This window comes from Stegostoma tigrinum, chromosome 2 (genome assembly GCF_030684315.1).
Source record: "Stegostoma tigrinum isolate sSteTig4 chromosome 2, sSteTig4.hap1, whole genome shotgun sequence".
Taxonomy (NCBI): domain Eukaryota; kingdom Metazoa; phylum Chordata; class Chondrichthyes; order Orectolobiformes; family Stegostomatidae; genus Stegostoma; species Stegostoma tigrinum.
In genome coordinates, this window is record NC_081355.1 from 147,707,277 (window position 1) to 147,727,345 (window position 20,069).

General features: G+C 41.9%; 1 protein-coding gene across 16 annotated transcripts in view; it reads left to right on the forward strand.

Moving 5' to 3' along the window:
* Window positions 1-20,069, forward strand: part of obscnb (obscurin, cytoskeletal calmodulin and titin-interacting RhoGEF b) — a 760,766-nt gene that overhangs the window by 485,485 nt on the left and 255,212 nt on the right. For 15 of the 16 annotated variants that reach the window (XM_059639939.1, XM_059639947.1, XM_059639941.1 and 12 more), the window contains 3 exons: window positions 9,050-9,325; window positions 9,613-9,885; window positions 18,283-18,573. In XM_059639939.1, coding sequence (XP_059495922.1) covers window positions 9,050-9,325; window positions 9,613-9,885; window positions 18,283-18,573 — 840 coding nt within the window. The remainder of the gene's footprint in view (window positions 1-9,049; window positions 9,326-9,612; window positions 9,886-18,282; window positions 18,574-20,069) is intronic. The other variant, XM_059639977.1, reaches the window with a different exon arrangement.

Consider the following 20,069-nt stretch of genomic DNA (forward strand, 5'->3'; position numbering starts at 1 on the left):
TCTTTCGCACCTACACAGGCCCCAAACCCCACCTCTTCCTCCGTTACATTGATGACTGTATCGGCGCCGCCTCTTGCTCCCCAGAGGAGCTCGAACAGTTCATCCACTTCACCAACACCTTCCACCCCAACCTTCAGTTCACCTGGGCCATCTCCAGCACATCCCTCACCTTCCTGGATCTCTTAGTCTCCATCTCAGGCAACCAGCTTGTAACTGATGTCCATTTCAAGCCCACCAACTCCCACAGCTACCTAGAATACACCTCCTCCCACCCACCCTCCTGCAAAAATTCCGTCCCCTATTCCCAATTCCTCCGCCTCCGCCGCATCTGCTCCCACGATGAGGCATTCCACTCCCGCACATCCCAGATATCCAAGTTCTTCAAGGACCGCAACTTTCCCCCCACAGTGGTCGAGAACGCCCTTGACCGCGTCTCCCGCATTTCCCGCAACACATCCCTCACACCCCGCCCCGCCACAACCGCCCCAAGAGGATCCCCCTCGTTCTCACACACCACCCCACCAACCTCCGGATACAACGCATCATCCTCCGACACTTCCGCCATCTACAATCCGACCCCACCACCCAAGACATTTTTCCATCCCCACCCCTGTCTGCTTTCCGGAGAGACCACTCTCTCCATGACTCCCTTGTTCGCTCCACACTGCCCTCCAACCCCACCACACCCGGCACCTTCCCCTGCAACTGCAGGAAATGCTACACTTGCCCCCACACCTCCTCCCTCACCCCTATCCCAGGCCCCAAGATGACTTTCCACATTAAGCAGAGGTTCACCTGCACATCTGCCAATGTGGTAAACTGCATCCACTGTACCTGGTGTGGCCTCCTCTACATTGGGGAAACCAAGCGGAGGCTTGGGGACCGCTTTGCAGAACACCTCCGCTCGGTTCGCAATAAACAACTGCACCTCCCAGTCGCAAACCATTTCCACTCCCCCTCCCATTCTTTAGATGACATGTCCATCATGGGCCTCCTGCAGTGCCACAATGATGCCACCCGAAGGTTGCAGAAACAGCAACTCATATTCCGCTTGGGAACCCTGCAGCCCAATGGTATCAATGTGGACTTCACCAGCTTCAAAATCTCCCCTTCCCCCATCGCATCCCAAAACCAGCCCAGTTCGTCCCCTCCCCCCACTGCACCAGACAACCAGCCCAGCTCTTCCCCTCCACCCACTGCATCCCAAAACCCGTCCAACCTTTCTCTGCCTCCCTAACCTGTTCTTCCTCTCACCCATCCCTTCCTCCCACCCCAAGCCGCACCTCCATCTCCTACCTACTAACCTCATTCCACCTCCTTGACCTGTCCGTCTTCCCTGGACTGACCTATCCCCTCCCTACCTCCCCACCTATACTCTCCTCCCCACCTATCTTCTTTTCTCTCCATCTTCGGTCTGCCTCCCCCTCTCTCCCTATTTATTCCAGAACCCTCACCCCATCCCCCTCTCTGATGAAAGGTCTAGGCCCGAAACGTCAGCTTTTGTGCTCCTGAGATGCTGCTGGGCCTGCTGTGTTCATCCAGCATCACATTTTATTATCTGAGCAGAATTAGGCCACTTGGCCCGTTCCATCTACTCCACCATTTGATCATTGCTGATAAGCTTCTCAACACCCCTGATCCCCATACCAATCAAGATAGATATTTATCTCTGTCTTAAATATACTCAGTGATTTGCGGAGGCATGGTAGCTCGAGCACCATTGCCTCACAGTGCCAAGGACCTGGGTTTGATTCCAGCCTCAGGTGACTGTCTGTGTGAAGTTTGCACATCCTATCTGTGTCTGCGTGGGTCTCTTCTGGGTGCTTTCATTTCCTCCCACAGTCCAAAGTTGTGCAGATTCGGTGGATTTGCCATGTTAAATTGTCCATATTGTGTAGGGTGGGAAATGCAGGAATTGTGTCGGGACTGGGTCTGGCAGGGATGCTCTTCAGAAGGTTGCTGTGCACTCAATGGGCCAAATGGTCTGTTTTGACACTGTAGGGATTTTGTGATTTGCCCTCCACAGCCTTCTAGGGCAATGAGGTCCCCAGATTCACCACACTTTGGCTGAAAAAAATTCCTCTCTTCTCAGTCCAAAAAGGTTGTCTCTCCACTCTGAGCCTGTGACCTCGGTCTTCCATCTTCTTCATGTCCACTCAATCCAGGCTGTACATTTTAATGAGATACCTCCTCATCATTCTAAATTCCATCGAATACGGACCCAGAGTACTTAACCACTCTTTATTTGACAAGTACTTCATCCCTGGAATCATTTTTGTAAACCTCCTGTGGATCCCCTCCAATGCCAGCACATCCATCCTTAGATACAGAGACCAAAAGTGCTCAAATACTCCGAATGCCATTTGACCAGAGCCCTATCAGCCTCAGCAGTACACCTCTGATCTTATATTCGCGCCTTCTTGAAATTAATGCTAACCTTACATTTGCCTTTCTAATTGCCAACTGAACATACATGTTAACTTTAAAAGAAATCCTGAACTAGGACTCCTAAATCCTTTTGTGCTTCAGATTTCCAAATGCTTTCCCTACTTTCCCCACTAAATTGCCTCTATTCTTCCTACTAAAGTACATAACCTCACACTTTCCCAAAATGTATTACACCTGCCTCTTCCATGCCCATTCTCCAGCCTACCCAAGTCCTCCTTCAGCCTCCCTGTCTCCTCAACACTGCCTGCCTCCCCCTATGCCTGTGTCACCTGCAAACTTAGCAACAGCTGCAAACTTAGCTATCTGCTCCTTCATCCAGTGATAATGGAAACTGCAGATGCTGGAGAATCCAAGATAATGAAATGTGAGGCTGGATGAGCACAGCAGGCCCAGCAGCATCTGAGGAGCACAAAAGCTGACGTTTCGGGCTCTTCATCCTTCATCCTTCATCCTTCATCCAGACTGTTAATGAATAATGTAAATAGTTGTGATCTCAACACAACTCCCTTCGAACCTCTACTTGTCACTGGCTGCAATCCTGGAAAAGATCCCTTTATCCCCACTCTCTGCCTTCTGCCAGTCAGACAGCCCTCTATCCATGCCAATATCTCGCCCCTAATACCATGGACTCTTATTTAACAGCTTCCTGTGCGGCCCCTTGTCAAAGGCCTAATGGAAATCGAAATAGATCACGACTACTGACTCTCCTTTATCTAACTTGCTTGTTACCTCCTAAAAGAATTCTAACAGATTTGAGAGGCATGATGAATTTGTGCTGGCTCAGTCCTATTTTATCGTGCACTTCCAAGTAATCCACAATTTCATCCTTAATAATGGACTTGAAAATCTTACCAATTACCAAGGTCATGCTAACTGGTCAATAATTTTCTAGCTTCTGCCTCCCACCCTTTTTCAGCAATGGTTTTGCATTTGTCAGTTTCTAGTCCTCTGGGACCCTCCCTATGCTCCCACAATTTCTGAAGATCACCAGTAAAGCCTCCACACCCTCCTCAGCTTTCTCCTTCAGAACCCTGCACTACACCTGGTCTGAGTAATTTATCCACCTTCAGGCATTTCAGCTTCCCCAGCACCTACTCTTTAATGATGGCTATGGCACTCATTTCTGCCCTTTGACCTTCTTGAGGTTTTGGTGTACTATTGGTATCTTCCACTGTGAAGAATGATGCAAATTCAGTTCCTTTTGCCATTTCTTTGTTCCCCATTACTGCTTTCCCAGTTCCATTTTCTCATGGCCTAGTGTCCTCTCTTGCCTCTCTTACCTTTTATATGTCTAAAAAAAAATTCTTGCAAACTTCTTCTGTATTACTAAATAGCTTACTCTCATATTTTATCTTCTCTCCCTTTGTTGCATTTTTTGTTATTCTCTGCTGATTTTTAAAGGCTTCCCAATCTGCTAGCTTGCCACTAATCTTTACCACATTATTTTTTCTGCTTTTATGCTATCCTCTATTTCCATTATCGATCTTATCCTCTCATTAGTATGTTTCTTCTTCCTTGGGATATTTTTCTATTGTGTCTCCCAAATTATCCTAGAAATGTCAGCAGTTGCTGCTCCACCATCTTTCTTACTAGGCTCCCCTTCCAATCACCTCTGGCCAGCTCCACACTCATGTCTTTGTAATTACCTTTACTCAATTGTAATACTGTGAGATCTGATTCAAGCTTCATCCTCTCAAACTGCAGTGTCAGTTGTATCATATGGTCACTAACCCCTGTGGGTTCCTTCACCTTAAGCATTCTAATCAAGTCTACGTCATTACACATTACAAAATCCAGGATTGCATTTCCCTAGTCGGCTATACCACAAGCTTCTTCAGCTGACATAATAAGAAGTTTTTCCCCTAGATATTTAGTTCCCAGCCCTGAACCCCTTGCAGCCACGTCTCTGTGATACTCATAATATTGTACACACCAGTTTCAATCTACACGACAAGCTCATTTACCTTGTTTCATACATTACGTGCATTTAAGTACAACACCCTCAGCCCAGCATTGATTGCTCTATTTCTGATGGTTGTCTGCTTATCTGCTGTGCCTGAAGTTAGGCTCCATAGTCTTTGCGTACTCTCTGTCCTATTACTTGTTGTGCTTTAATAATCTATGCTGAGCCCTATCCATAGCCTAATTATGTGAATTGTCAGGACTCTCATCCTAACATGACTAACGTGGAACCTGGCCTCTCAGAACCTTCCCCAGTACTGGTGCCAGTGTCCCATGAACTCAAACCCGTTTATCCCACACCAATCTTTGAGCCACACATTTAGTTCTTTAATCTCTTTGAGCTTGTGCTAATTAGCTCAGGTAGTAATTCAGAGATTATTACCTTTATAGTTCTGCTTTTTAATTTAGCCTCTCGCTGCTCATATTCCTTTAGCAGAACCTCTTCCCTCTTTCTCCCTCCGTCATTGGTATCTATGTGCATCCTGGCAACTGGATCTTTACCCTCCCACTCTAAATTTCTCTGTAGCCCAGATGAGATACCCTGAACCCATCCACCAGACAGGCAACACAGCCTGTGGGATTCTCAGTCCTGGCCACAGAGAAGAGTCTATTCCTCTGATTACACTATCCCTTCTCTTTTCTCCCCACTCTTGAAAGGGTTGTTGTCCCATTAATGTCAGTTTGCTCATTCTGTCCAAAGCCTCTACTTTCATCTACACGGGGAACAAGAATCGCAAACCGATTAGACAAGCTCAAGGACTGAGGCTCCTTCAGAACTACCTCCTAAATCTCTCTACATGCCTTGCTCATTGTCACACCCTCCTGCACCTGACTACTGTCTTGAGTTCAAGGTAGTTAATCTAAGGGGTGTGATTGCCTCCTGAAACACAGCATCCAGGTGACTCTCCCCCTTCCTGATGTGTTGCAGTATTCAAAGCTCAGGCTCCAGCTCATCAACTCTGAGCCATAGTACCTCCAGAAACCAACACTTGCTACACATGTGGTCACCACGAACTATAGTGGGGTCCATTTGCTCCCATATTATGCAGGTACCACACATTACCTGGCCCTGCATCTCAGTTTATTTACATAGTTCTTAATTTGTCTTAAAAATTTCCCACTGGTCTCTTAGTTTGTAACCTGCAAATATTTCACCCATTTACCTTCAATCTGAAAGTGACCTATAATAGATAGTCAAATAAGTAGCTATTAACAAATCAGTGAACTGTGATGTCACTCTGGGCCCCTGATCCCAAGCATCAATTTATCCGGTAAAAACGCTTTATGAACTATGAACCAAGAAAACAAGCAAAAAGCATCTCTTCCCTTCTGCAATGAATTCCCATGCTGCCTCTAAATCCCCTGAACTACATATACATTTGGGTTGTGTCTCACTCCGGATGTGATCTCCTTCCTGATTATGCTCAGATTACCAAAGACAAAAACCCACAACTCATTTAAAAGATTCCTGGATTTGCATCTGAAAACAAAAGTCTGTAACCTACAAGACTGCAGGTGCTGGAAGATGAGATCAGAATGAGAAGCTAGTTTTTGTTCTCCTTTTCTGCCAGCACGGACAGGATGGAATAAATTTTTTTCAGCCGTAACTTTTCTATGGTTTCTGTGCATCCTTTAAGTAAAAACCCTTCTTTTGACAGATTGTGCACTTCATCCTGTATGGTTCCTAAAAAAAATTATAGGATGCGGACATCACCAGCTAGGGCCGCACTTGAACCATAGAATGGCCCACAGAAGGGGACCACTCAGCTCATTAGATGATGCTGACCCAAAGACACCGAGATGCCCTTTCTAATGCCATCTTGCAGCACATGGCCTATACCAATGCAGCTTAAAGGGCTTAAGGCGCAGACCAAGGTATTTTTTGAAAGACTTTAGGGTATCTGCTTACACCACCAAACCAGGCAGCAAATTCCAGACATTCATCACCATTTGCGCAGAAAGGTTTTCCTCACGTTCCCCCCAATACTTCTGCCACTTAGCATGAATCTATGACTCCTGGTTTTTGAACTCACTGCCAACGATTTGCCCTAGGACAGGGGAATTGAAAACTAGGGGGCATATTTTTAAGGTGAGAGGAGAAAGTTTTAAGAAGAACATGAGGAGCAACTGTTTTACGCGGAGTGTGGGCTGTATGCGGAATGAACTGCCAGAGGAAGTGGTGGATGCAGGTAAAGTTACAACATTTAAAAGATATTTGGATAAGTACATGAATAAGAAATGTTCCAATAATTTCCCTACCACCAATTTGAGGCTCACAGGACTGTAATTTTTAGGATTATCCCTGTTACCCTTAACTAATGGAACAATATTAGCTATTCTGCAGTCCTCTGAGACCTCACCTGTGTCCAAAGAGGATACAAAGATGTCTGTCAATGCTCCAGCATTTTTTTTCTCTCTTGCCTCCCTGAATATTCTGGGAAAGATCCCATCAGGACCTGGGACATATCTACCTCAATAATTTTTAACATGCACAACACCTGGGCCTTTTTAATAGCAATTTGGCCCATATGTTTGACACTCCCTCCCCTGAGATCATCCTCCACCAATTCCTTCTCTTTGGTGAATATTGGCACAAAGTATTTGTTTAGGATCTCATCTATCTCTTATGGCTGCGCACTTAACTTCCCTCCTTTGACCTTGAGTGGACCAACCCTTTCTTTGGCTACCCCCGTGCCTTGGGATTCTCCTTAATCCTGTTTGCTAATGACTTTTCATGACTCCTCTTAGTCCTTCAAATTCCTTGTTTAAGTTCTTTCCTACTTTCCACATCTACTTCAAGGGCTTCGTTAGTTCTCATCTTCCTAAACCTTATGTATGTTTCCTTTCTCTTTTTGACCAAGGTCATAACATCCCTAGTGGTCCAACATTCACGTAACTTTTCATATCTATCCTTCATTTTTGCAGAAATTGGTATTCCTGAACTCTTATCAACTGCCATTTTAAATACTCGCACATGTCCACTGTAGATTTACATTGAAACAGCTGCCCCCAATCAACATTCTCCAGTTCCTGCCTAATATTGTTGTAGCTTGCCTTCCCCCAATTTAACATGTTCACTTGAGGAATGCAGTTATCTCTATCTGGGGGTATCTTAAAACTCAAGGTATTATGGTCACTACTCCCAAAATGCTCCCCCATTGAAACTTCACTCACCTGGCCTGGCTCATTTCCCAAACCAGGTCCAGTATAATCCCTCCCCTGGTTGGACTGTTTACATACTATGTCAAAAAACCTTCTTGAATGGACCTCACAAATTCTGCCCCCTCTAAGACCATAGCATGAAGTGAGTCCCAGTCAATATAGGGGAAGTTAAAGTCACCCGCCACAACAACCCTGCTGTTGTTACATCTTTCCAAAATTTGTCAATATATTCTCTCCTCTATCTCCCACTTGCTGTTGGGGGGCCTGTAGTATACCTCCCCAGCATTGTGATTTCTCCTTTCCTATACCTGAGACCTATCCATTTTGCCTTGTTGCATGAGTCCTCTACTGTATCCTCCCTCAGTACAGCTATGAGATACTTCTTTACTAGCAACTCGCCCATCCCTTTAACATCCCCTTCTATCACACCTGAAACATCCAAATCCTGAGACATTCAGCTGCCAGTCCTGTCCTTCTTTCAGCCAAGTGTACATAGTAGCAATAATAAACTAACCAAAGCTCTGCATTCATCTACCTTGCCTGTAACACTTCTCGCCTTGAAACACATACGTTTCAGACTACCTCCCCTGCTCTTTATGGCAGCATTTCCCTGCCTGTTCTTGTTCGAAGTAGAATAAAGCATTTCCGTATATTTTATTTCCCTCCCAGATATTCCGACTTTTTTTGTCTTTCTTCATAATCTCGGCAAAGATTTTAGAACTTAAAATTTGCTATGATTACTCATTGTTTGAAGATTTCCTTTGAATCACCGAATCTATAATCATCCAGCAATTCCTGCAAATTATTCTTGGACTGTGATGCAAAACAGGTAATATCAGGCTATCTACTTAATCCCGATATTTAATTCCATGGCGTGCAATGGAACCGACATTGGATGCAAGCGGTATGGCAGCTGATCCTGTGTCAAGCACTTTGTGCCACCAACCAAAACAAACCTCTGTCCATTCTATACATACTGGTACAATACTCATTAAACATACGACTCAAAATTTTTTCTATATTTTTGTTGCTTTTATAATTTAACATATTCAATTATTTGAATGTAATGTTCAGTCCCAGATTAATATTTAAGCATTCAGTTATAGTGCAAAGTCTTTCAAAGTAAATTACAAGGTTCTATTTACCCTTACCTTTAGGTCACTGCTAATGCAGCGCAGATTGGAAATGTCTAAGTGGAGAGGAAAAAAAACAGAAATTATAAGATGTCATACTTCTCTAGTAGCGATATTTAGGTAGAAAGTAAGGCACATTGTTAGTGAGACTAGAGGATTTTTTATTCTGCACTTAATCATCCCACGCTTACCCTGGGTGTACTTTAACACTTGGTACCTGGAATGATTCTATGTTCCGTTTTCAAACTTGAATATCCCTCATTTTAAGGAATACAAGATTGATCCAAAAAATATAGCATTGTGATAATGAGAATCACGGTGGTATTTTTATTTTCTTTAATCAGCAAAGCAACCTGATATTCTACAAGGGCTGGAAAATGTAGATACATCAGAGGGCGGTGAAGCTTTGTTTGAATGCCACTTGTCCAGACCAGAATTACATGATTACAAGTGGCTAATGGATGACATTGCCGTTTCACAGTCTGAAAATGTAGAAAAAGCAATCCTTGAGGCTGGGAAACGACACCTGTTGCTTTTGAAGAATTTAACCCCCTCAGACAGCTGCCGTGTGACCTTCGTATGTGGAAATGCCATGTCATCAGCCTACCTGACTGTTAAAGGTAAAAGAATACTACTGACTTCCATGTTGTAAAATGTTCTGCAGGTAATCAAGAGGCAACTAGTCCTCTACAGTTAATTGATCCTCAATTATTATAATAAAGGAGGAGAAAAAATTCTAATTGCAGCTGCCCACATAATGGAAAATGTTTAACCATAAGCATTGCTTTCTTGTAATTGATTAAACTAATGTAACTTTACTTGCGTTCAAACTGACTTGATATTTGTCACTACAGCTGTAAAGGATGTTACTTTGCGTTTTTCATATTTATATTTGTCTTCTATGTAGGATGGCACATTAACATTTTGAAGACTTTAAGCAATACTGAAGTGGTTCAAAGCAATGATGCTGAATTTGAATGTATATTGAGTGAAGTGGTCCCTGCTACTGAAGTGACCTGGTATCTGAATGAAACTGATATCCAATCCGATGAACATTGGGAACTAAAGGCAGACGGGAACACACACAAACTTACTGTAAAAAATGCCCAATTAAATCATTCTGGAGAAATAACTTTTGCTTCAAGAGATGCCATTACATCAGCAAAGTTAACTGTTATTGGTAAGGTCTTAAATTTTGATATCAGTGAAATCATGCATTTTGGATTTATTACACTGTTTAAAAGTTTTTAAAACACTGTTATTACACTGTTTAAAAGTTTTTAAAAGATTGAATGCGCAGCCGATTGCAGAAGGTTGAAAATCCTAACAGTCCAGTCCAGAGTAAGCTAGTTGGTGCTCTTGGACTACCTGATGCTACATAAGAAATAGAAACATGAGTAAACGTCAAGCTTGCTTTGCCTTCCTATGCCATTGTAACTGAGCTCCTGCCTAAACTCAACTTTCCCACCCACTCTACATATTCTTGAAAGATCAGAAAAAAAAAATTATCGACCTTACCTTTAGTTATATTCAACTAGGTCGCATCCAAAACTCTCTGGGTTGGGAAATTTTAAAGATCCACAATCTCTGAATAAAAAAATTTCATCCCATTGTAGTCCTGAATGATTATCCCCTTGTCCTGAAGTTGTGCTTCCTTTATTCCATATTCCCCATGCAAGGTAAATAACATCTCAGTGTCTACCTTGTTAAACCTCGCCAGAACTGTGCATGTTTCAATGAAATTGCTTCTCATTCATGTAAACTGCAGACAGTTAAAGCTTTATTTACTGAGCCTGTCATTATAGGAGAGTTCTGTCATCCAAACAAGTGAACCTTTGCTCCCTTGTCTCCAAGGCTGTATACCTGTCCTTAAATATGTAGGCCAGGTGCCACCTCACCAAAGCAATAGTAGCATTACTTTCTTATTTTCATCGTCCAATCCCATTGCAACGCAGAAACATTGTACTTGCATGCTAAATTTGTTTATTTCAATATGAAGACATCTAAGGTTCTTCAGACAAACGTGTAAAAGTTTCATACCTGCTAGAATGTATATACTCCTTTTCTGTTCACACAACCAAAGTAAATAACCATATCCTTGCTCCTATTGTGCTCCATTTGCCATCCTGTTGCCCATTCACTTCGTCTGCCTGTATCTTTTGTAACACCTTTCTGTCATCTCATGGGTTACAATCCAATATGGCCTTGTATGGTCAGCAAATTTGGATACGCTATTCTTTGTTTCTCATTGTATAGATTTTAACAACAAATGTCCCTGAACTGATCTTTGCAGCAGTCCAGTTATAGCCTCTTAACTTGCAAGTGCCCCAGTTATCTCTACTCCCTGTTTCCTGCCCACAACCTAACCTTCAATCTAAACTGATATGTTACTCCCCACTAATAAGCCCCCATCTTGCAAATCAACCTGTTTTCTGGCTGTTTATCAGAATCCTTTTGGAAATTTGGTTGCACTTCATCTACAGGTTCCCATTTATCCATCCAATCAATTACGTTCTCAAAAGTAAATAAATTTATCAAACAATAAGGGCAGAACTTACACAGTTGATGGAAGGGCGCCAGGGAGTGTTGTCGAACAGAGAGTCCTAGGGGTTCAGGTATGTAGTCCTTTAAAAGTAATGTCACAGGTAGACATGGTGGTAAAGAAGGTGTTTAGCACACTTGCTTTCATTGCTCAAATTGTTGAGTATAGAAATTGGGACGTCATGTTGTGGTTGTACAGGACGTTGGTGAAGCCACTTACGGAAAACTGTGAACAGTTCTGGTCACCCTGCTATGGGGAGGAAGTTATTAAACTGGAAAAGGTACAAAAGAAGTTACCAGGACTGGAGGATTTGAGTTATGAAGAGAGACTGGATAGGCTGGGATTTCTTCCACTGGAGCGGACGAGATTAAGGGGTAATCATATGGAAGTTTATAAAATCATAAGGAGCATAGATAAGGTGAATAGCAAGGGTCTTTTCTGTAGGCTGGAGGAGTTTGAATAGAGAAAAAAAAATGCAAAAAGCTGCAACACAAAGGGATTTGAGGTTACCTGTGCATGAGACATGGAAAGGGAACAGCCAGGTACAACAGGTGGTCAGGAAACCTAATGAAACATTGGACCTTATTTCAAAAGCTTTAGAGTGTAAGAGTAGTAAGCCTTACTGCATTAAACTCCATTGCCAACTTTGTTCCCGTTTACTTTAGCTATCAGTTTCACTCTGTAAAGTACTTGTACCCCTCACATAATTTGCCTTTCCATCTATTTTTATGTTGTCTGAAATTTTGGTTATAGTACATTCCAATCTTTCCTCCAAGTCATTTATATTGGAAACAGTTGTGGTCATAGCATTGATCCCTGTGGAGCCCCAATGGTCACAGGTCGCCAAACTGAAAAAAAAAGCCATATCCCCACTTGCTAGGCCCGAAACGTCAGCTTTTGTGCTCCTGATGCTGCTTGGCCTACTGTGTTCATCCAGCTTCACACTTTGTTATCTTGGATTCTCCAGCATCTGCAGTTCCCATTATCTGTCTCCCCACTTGCTGATACCTGCCATGTTGTCTATCCATGCCTGTATACTACCTCCAACACCATGAGCTCTTATTTTATGGCTTAACCTTTTGTGAGTTACCTTTGTTGAATACTTTCTGGAAGTCCAGATACAACACATCTACTTTTTTTTTCCTTTAGAACAGAATATGTGAAGAGTTTAAAGTATTTAAAGTAATGAGCTTGGATAGAGTGGATAGGAAGTCCCTATGCTTCTTGGTTGAGCAGTCCATTATTAGGGAACAAGGTTAAGAATAAGAAGTAGGTTGTTTAGGGCAGATTTAAGGGAATTTCTCTCACCAGAGGGTTTTGCGGATCTGGAACTTTCTGCCCAAAAGGCAAGTAAAAGCAGAAACTCTCATAAGTTTTTTTTTCTTTTATATCTTGGATGTGCATTTGAAATGTCATTGCCTTCAAAGCTCCAGAACAAGGCCTGAAAAGTGGAATTGATGGCTTGAATTCTTGTCTGCTGGAAAGGACATGGTGGGTAGAATGGCCTGCTTCTTCACTCTACACTCTCCATTTCTAATTGGAATTTACTTTGAAGACAGGCACAGAATATTTTTTCAGTATTTCTGCCTTTTCTTCAATCCCCATGACAATTTCTCGTCTGTCTCCCTCTGGGATCAACTTAGTTAATCTTTTTCATATACTTATTGCAGCTGTTACAATTTTTTGTTGCTGCCTTGTTTACTGCCAGACTGCAGAGTTTCTCCAGCAATTCCTATTATTGTTTTAAACAGTCTTGATTGTTTTTTACTGCACTTAGTTCTGCATGAACTTTTCTTATTGATACACTGTTATCATTAAAATCTTTGTCTTATCCTTTCCTACACTTTTCCTTCACCTGACCCAATCCCCTCCATTCTTCCTATTTGGGCATTTTGTTTTACTTGTTCAGGGCATGTGGGCTTGTGCACATCTGTCTGATATTCCTCGTTCCCTTCTACACTAAAAAATGGCCCAAATCCTCTAATATTAGCACCATAAATGAGAACTGCAGAATAACCCATGCAATCAACTATCTTCCATACCTCCCTTTCTACCCAGTCATGAGCCTGGCAGGGTCTCTGGCTCAGGCCTTGCGCCTCTTCTATGTACCTTGTAGCCTTACGAAAATAGTTTCTATTTTTATTTTCTTTTACTATAATAATGAAGTGACCTTTTGGAAAATGCTAGATCTAGTTGCTAATAAGATTTAAATTTTTACCTACTTTTCTCCCAAAATTAATGTTAGAAAGAAATCTAGTGAAAATTGTGCAGTATTATTGTGCAGTAAGAAGAACATGTACTGTAATCCCACTCATGGCTAGCAGAAAGTCGAAGGTAGTTTGTTTCTTCAAAACTATACTTTTAGAGAACAGGTAATTTAACTCTTTCAGAGGGTGATTCCTCAAAATGCCCTCATAAGAATAATTCTTCCATAGCCACAGAGTGCTTTTTCTTGTGGATAGTCATAGGTTCCCTATAGTGTAGAAGCAGGCCTAGACTATCAAGTCCACACTATCTCTCCAAAAAGCATTCCACCCAGACCCTACCCATCCCAGTAACCCTGCATTTCCCATGGCTAATCCACCTAGCCTGCACTTTCCTGGACACTATGGGCAATATAATATAGCTAATCCTTGACCCTGTATATTTTTGGACTGTGGGAGGAAACCAAAGCACCTGTAGAAAACCCACACAGACACAGGGAGAATGTGCAATCTCCATGCAGATAGTCTGCCTGAGTGTGTGAAGTAGCAGTGCTAATCGCTGAGCCACTGTGCCGCCCCTAATTGTTCAGCGGACCATCAATGAATCTACAGTTTTGTCTTTAAATGAGAGTGGCTTTACTAGATTTTACAACCTTAAATTAGACTTGCTGCTGCGCCTTGTGCTGATGAAAGGTGCTGTGTAATGACGTCAGACCTGTACCCAATCACACCAGTCATCTTTAAGGTAGAAGGCATGTGGGCCTGATATCAAAATGCTCATTTGACATCATTGACAATCTACTCAGCTTGTTAACAGCCCAGCTATCTGCAATTTTTCATTGCCTGCTGCAACTTTCAGGCATTGAACTTAAAAGAATTTTTAATTTCTTTTAATTCCAGCTAAATCGAGGTGACAGAGTGATAGTAGAAAGACCCTGCCACCAGCAGCATGTTTGAATGTTTCAACTGGTTTTGCTTGGGAAGGTGACTGTGTCTTAATGAAATTTACTGACATTTTTTGCGCATTTAGGACATAGAATCCCTACAGTGTAGAAGCAGGCCATTTGGTTGATTGAGCTGATCCTCTGAAGAGCATTCCAACCAGACGTACCCCTTACCCTATCTCTGCATTTCCCACCCTAGACCCTATGGGCAATTTAGCATAGCCAATCCACCTATTTGATGAATAATAAAGGCTGATTCTGAGAGCATGGAGTCTCTGTTCTAGAAGCAACTGCGATATTGTTGCTTTGCTGCAAAATGTCCTAGTTTTCGGAACTGATTCTCAGAATCCACAAACTATGTGTTCAGACCAAGGTGTGATTCTGGCCCAATATGAATGTAGTTGGGAAGAAAATTCAACAGTATTTTGTAGTTAGATTTACGAAAAGCCACAAGAGCTGACTATATTGCAGCATCTAAAAACAGACTGTGATAATAAATGCTAGGTTGGAAGAAAGCAGGGGAAGGGTTTCTGGGCGGAAATAGACTTCTAATGCACCTGTGATTGTGTACTTTCTTGCCTGATAACTGATAATTTAGCATCTGAAGCTTGATCAGTCATGTGGAGTAGCAGGGTTTAAGCGTAAGTGGTTACCTCCCTCTCTATTCCCCTTCCCTCTTCCAGTTGAGATAGATAAGATCTAGGCTATTGAAACGGTTTTGTTACTGTACTGTTACGTTGAAAGGTTAACTTAAGGAAACAACATTTGGTCTTCTTTGCGGCATTTCAGATGAGTATGTAAGTAGATCTTAATTCAAATCAAAATATCAGTTTAAAGAAATAATAATACAAATATAAAAATACAACTTGTACAATTGATGTCATTTTAGACATGATGTTGTAAGTCTGAAATAAAATAGAAAATGATAGAAATGTTTCATCAGTCAGTCAGCATTTATGCAGAAAGAAACAATTAACATGTCAGGTCAACCACCATTTATCCGAATGAGCAAAAATTAGAAATTTACTGAATTTTAAGCAAATGAAAAGGGATAGAACAAAAAGGAAGAGTAGGCTGGAAAATGGGAGAGATTAAATGACATAGGTTGGTGGTGCAGGAAGCAAGTGGAATGCAAATGAGGCGAGCAAAGAGGACCGTCTTTAGAAGGTGACAATGGCAGCTGCCTACTGAAAGGAGAGAAAACAGAAAACCAAACCTTGAGCAGAAAAGGAAATAAATTAGGGACAGAAACTACAGTATGAAATTAGTCATCTAGAATTGGGTTTGACATTCTGCTTGTTAGTTAGCCTCTTCAGTGATTATTGATCCTTATATTAGCTGGGACTTGGGGTCTTGCAGAGGGAAAATATTTGCAAGTTCGTGATAAGCTTTTCTGCCTCTCCTTATGCCGTTGCAAATATTATGGTTAAGCAATTTTCTGAATGAAAGAGATAGAAAACATTTATATCACATTTCACTATGTTAGTGATAATTAATTGATCTAATTCCTGTTAAATTATCTTCCCTACTGTTTCATTGAAAGTATTAACTCATTTCGTTTATGTTTATACCCACTCATGGCCTTTGGGCTTTTATGTGTCGTCCATCCTTGGACAGGTGGTAATGAGCTGCCTTCTTGAGCCGCTGGAGTCTTTGGCATGTAGATACACCTATAGTGCTGTTGGGAAGGGTGTTCCAAGATATTGGCCCAGGGAGACTGAAGCAATATAATTCCATGTCAGGATGATGTATGACTTTGGGGGGAATCCTGCAGGTGGCCATGTTTCCATGCCTTTTCTGCTTTTTTTACCTTCTAGATGGTAGAGGCCTAATTGGAATGTGCTGTTGAAGGACAAATGATGTATTGTAGATGGCACACGCTGCTGCCATAGCACAGAACTAATGGATAGGATGCCAGTCAAGCAGGCTGCTTTGCCCTTGATGGTGTCGAATTTTTTGAGTATTGCTGGAACAGCACCCATCCAGTCAAATGAGCAGTATTCCATCACATCCCTACCTTGTGACTTGTAGATGCAGAACAAGCTTTAGGGGAGACAGAGATGAGTTACTTGCTCTCGCCGTCCTAGCTGCAACCCTGTTCTTGTATAGGGGTAACAGTGTTCAGCTCCATTTTTTTCTTTATTTTTTCATGGGATGAAGATGTCACTGCCAATACCAACATTTGTTAGCAATCCCTAATTGCCTTTGAACCAAGGGGGAAGTTGAGTTGCCTGCATAGCTGAGAGTCTGGAATCACTCATATGTCAGACCAGGAAAAGTTGGCAGTATTCCTCCCTAAAGACTTTAGTGAATCATTAATGATTGACATTTAACATTATTACTTTTAATCTTGGAAATTTTGAATGAATTTATATTCTAGTGGCTGCTACAATAGGGTTTGAATTAGCATTAGTTTAAACTTCTGAATTACTAATCCCGTGATATTTCCACTTTGCTACCATTATCCTGCTTTATGTTAACCCCTAAGGATGTCGATAACAGGGAATTCAGAAATGATAATACCGTTGAATGTCAAGGTCAGATGGTATGATTCTGTCATGTTAGACACGGTCATTACCTGGCTCTTGTGTGGCACAAATATTACTTGTCACTTATCAGCCTTAACCTGCATATTGTTCAGAACTAACTGGACACAAACCATTTCGTTATGTAAGAAGTGGTGAATTGTACTGAACAATGTGCATCACCAGCAAATGTTCCCATTTCTGACCTTATGATTGAAGGAACACCGTTAGATCATAGAATCATAGAATCCCTACAGTGTGGAAACAAGCCCTTTGGCCCAACAAGTCCACACTGACCCTCACAGGATCCCACCCAGACCTATCCTCCTGTAACCCACCTAATTTACACATGCCTGAACGCTATGGGCAATTTAGCATGGCCAATTCCACCTAGTCTGCACATCTTTGGACTGTGGGAGGAAACCGGAGGACCCGGAAGGAACCTAGGCAGAAACAGGGAGAATGTGCAAACTCTATATGAAAAGTCCCCCAAGGGTGGAATTGAGCCTGGGTCCCTGGCACTGTGAGGCAGCAGTGCTAACCACTGGGCCACCGTGCCGCCTTAAGCAGAGCTGAATTAAAGCAGGGCCTTTTATTTAAGGAAACAAAAGCGTCATCCAAGTCATTTATGAAGATCACGAAGGGCAGAGGTCCCAGAACAGATCCATGCAGAACACCACTGGTCACTGTGCTCCAGGCTGAATACTTTCCATCTACGCCCACCCTCTGCGAACTGTTGGACAGCCAGTTTTGTATCCAGACAACCAAATTTCCCTGAAGCCCATGCTTCCTTACTTTCTTGGATTGATAAAACATCTGAAGGTGTTTGGCCTTATAACACCACCCTTAAGTTAAAAATTGAAATGTAAGAGCTTCATAGCAATGACTTCAGCCCTGAAGTTAAGTTTTAGGTAAATGAGCTGCCACTGGAAAGATAAATAGTTGAATCAACTTTGCTTCACAGTTAGATAAATGTGTTGAAAATAATCTAATGAGATAACTTTAAAAAATAACTGTTTGCATGAGGTACTGATTCCATTTGTAAATGTGGAATATTATTTGCTGAATGTTTAATTAATTCTGGTTAATTTACTGTTCATTAGTCTCAAGATCCTATCTATCTCTGGTTAAAAAAAATACTGGTATTTACATGCATGACAAAATACATCAGTTTGTTTATGGATCTTCGAATTGGTAGCATATGTGAATTTAATCCATCTGAGATTTAACACAATTTATCCATAAAGAAGCTTGTTATATTTCTAATTTTGTTTATACAACCGAATAATATGTTTGAAATTTATTTGTATGATAACCATCTCTAGAATTAAGATGATAATGATTCTAACTCTGCATGTTTAGGCCTTCCTGACCCTCCTGAAGATCCAGAGGTCGTTAGAAAAAACCATCAGTCTGTCACCTTGTCTTGGTTCACGCCATTGAGCGATGGTGGTGGTGCTATACTAGGCTACTTTGTTGAAATGAAACCTACTGACAGCGACAGTTGGTTGCCGTGTAACACAAAAGTGATTGATGAGATGGAGTTCACTGTTGATAACCTAAAACCAGGCACTGGTTACAGATTCCGTGTTTCAGCTCTGAACAGGGCTGGCGCCGGAGAACCCGTTCATTTACCACAGACGGTTCTGCTGGGTGAGAATTATGAATGCAGACCCATTTAAGCAGTGCATGCAGTTGCATGTACTTCAGGTTTTTACAATTAAAAAGAGCTGCCTTAGGGCCTTGGTTCTTAGCAATCAAAATTGAGAAATGTGCTATTAAAATGACAACTTCAATATTAATATTAATGTATCAACATTTTCTTTCTCATAGCACCATTAAAGAAGATACTTCCTAACATTTAAAAATCTTGAATTTTAAAATGTTGTTAACAATGATTTGGTAGGTTTAGGTTTGTAAGAAAATTATAGGAAATTACATTTGTAAATGTTAATTTCTTCCACAAATTATATATTATGCCAGCTGGTCTATAATTCACTGGATTTGATCTATCTCTCTTTTTATAGCTAGGAATCATATTAGCTGTCTTTTTCAGTGTACCAGCACTAAGCATGCTCACTTAACTAACAATATTGTATAGACAGAATTTAGTGAAGCCAACTGAAACAAACATGATAGCAGGAATACCCACATCAGATAATCAGTGTGGGAAAACTCCCCTTAAGCTTGGGGGGGGGAAGGCTGAATGTGGGAATTCTGCTTGCTGGAGATGGGCTGTCAATGAGGTTCATCAATCAGATTCATTAATGAGCCACTTAACATCAGATATCCCTGACCTCATTGGAATTTAGCTATTTTCTAATCAACCTGCTGGGAACTGTTATTATACCCCTCTGGAGCGGGTGGGACTTAAACCCGGGCGTCATTGTTCAGATGTAGGGACCCTATCTCTGTGCAACAAGAGCCCTCCCATTGGAATTTAGTAGTGGCACAGGGCTTAAGAGGGACTTAAATCAGCTTTCCCATATCAACGAGGCCAGTCTGTAAACCTTGTCTGATTTTTCCTGTGATCTTGAAAGGGTAGAGTGCGGTGGAGCATCCTTTATTGTTCAGTGCCTGAGCAACAGACCAAGCAACAAGAAGAGGGTGGCTACAGTTCCACTGAAAGCTTCCTTACCTCCCAACCCATCCTTACACTCAGCCATATCCAGTGGCTATCTTTGGTGAGGCTTTGAATCATTGGTTGCATCAGCAACGTCATCCCCTTGATTACATGGACTGCCTGAATGTAGCAAGTGTCTGAGGATACTAAGATCTTGTTAGACTTCCCCATGGAAGTGAAATGGAGTTCACATCAGTTCACCAACCAGTGGGAGGAACCGTCCACTAGAACCAGTTCTTGTCATATTTATGTAATGAAGAACCTCTATGTTGACTGACCTATGTTGTCTTAGTCTGGCAATGTCTCAATTCTGGAACTTGTCAGCTTTCTTCATTCTTTCTAATCACCTCAACCTCCTAAACTGTACTGTCAAATTTTAGCCTTTTACACATCTGCACTTTGGCTCAAACAAAACCCATTGGCTGCCTCGGGCCTAAGATTTAGAAATCCTTCCCTAAACTTCTCTACTACTGTGTCCTATAAATGCTTCTAAAATTATGCTTCAAAAGGTGCTTCTAAAAGCCCA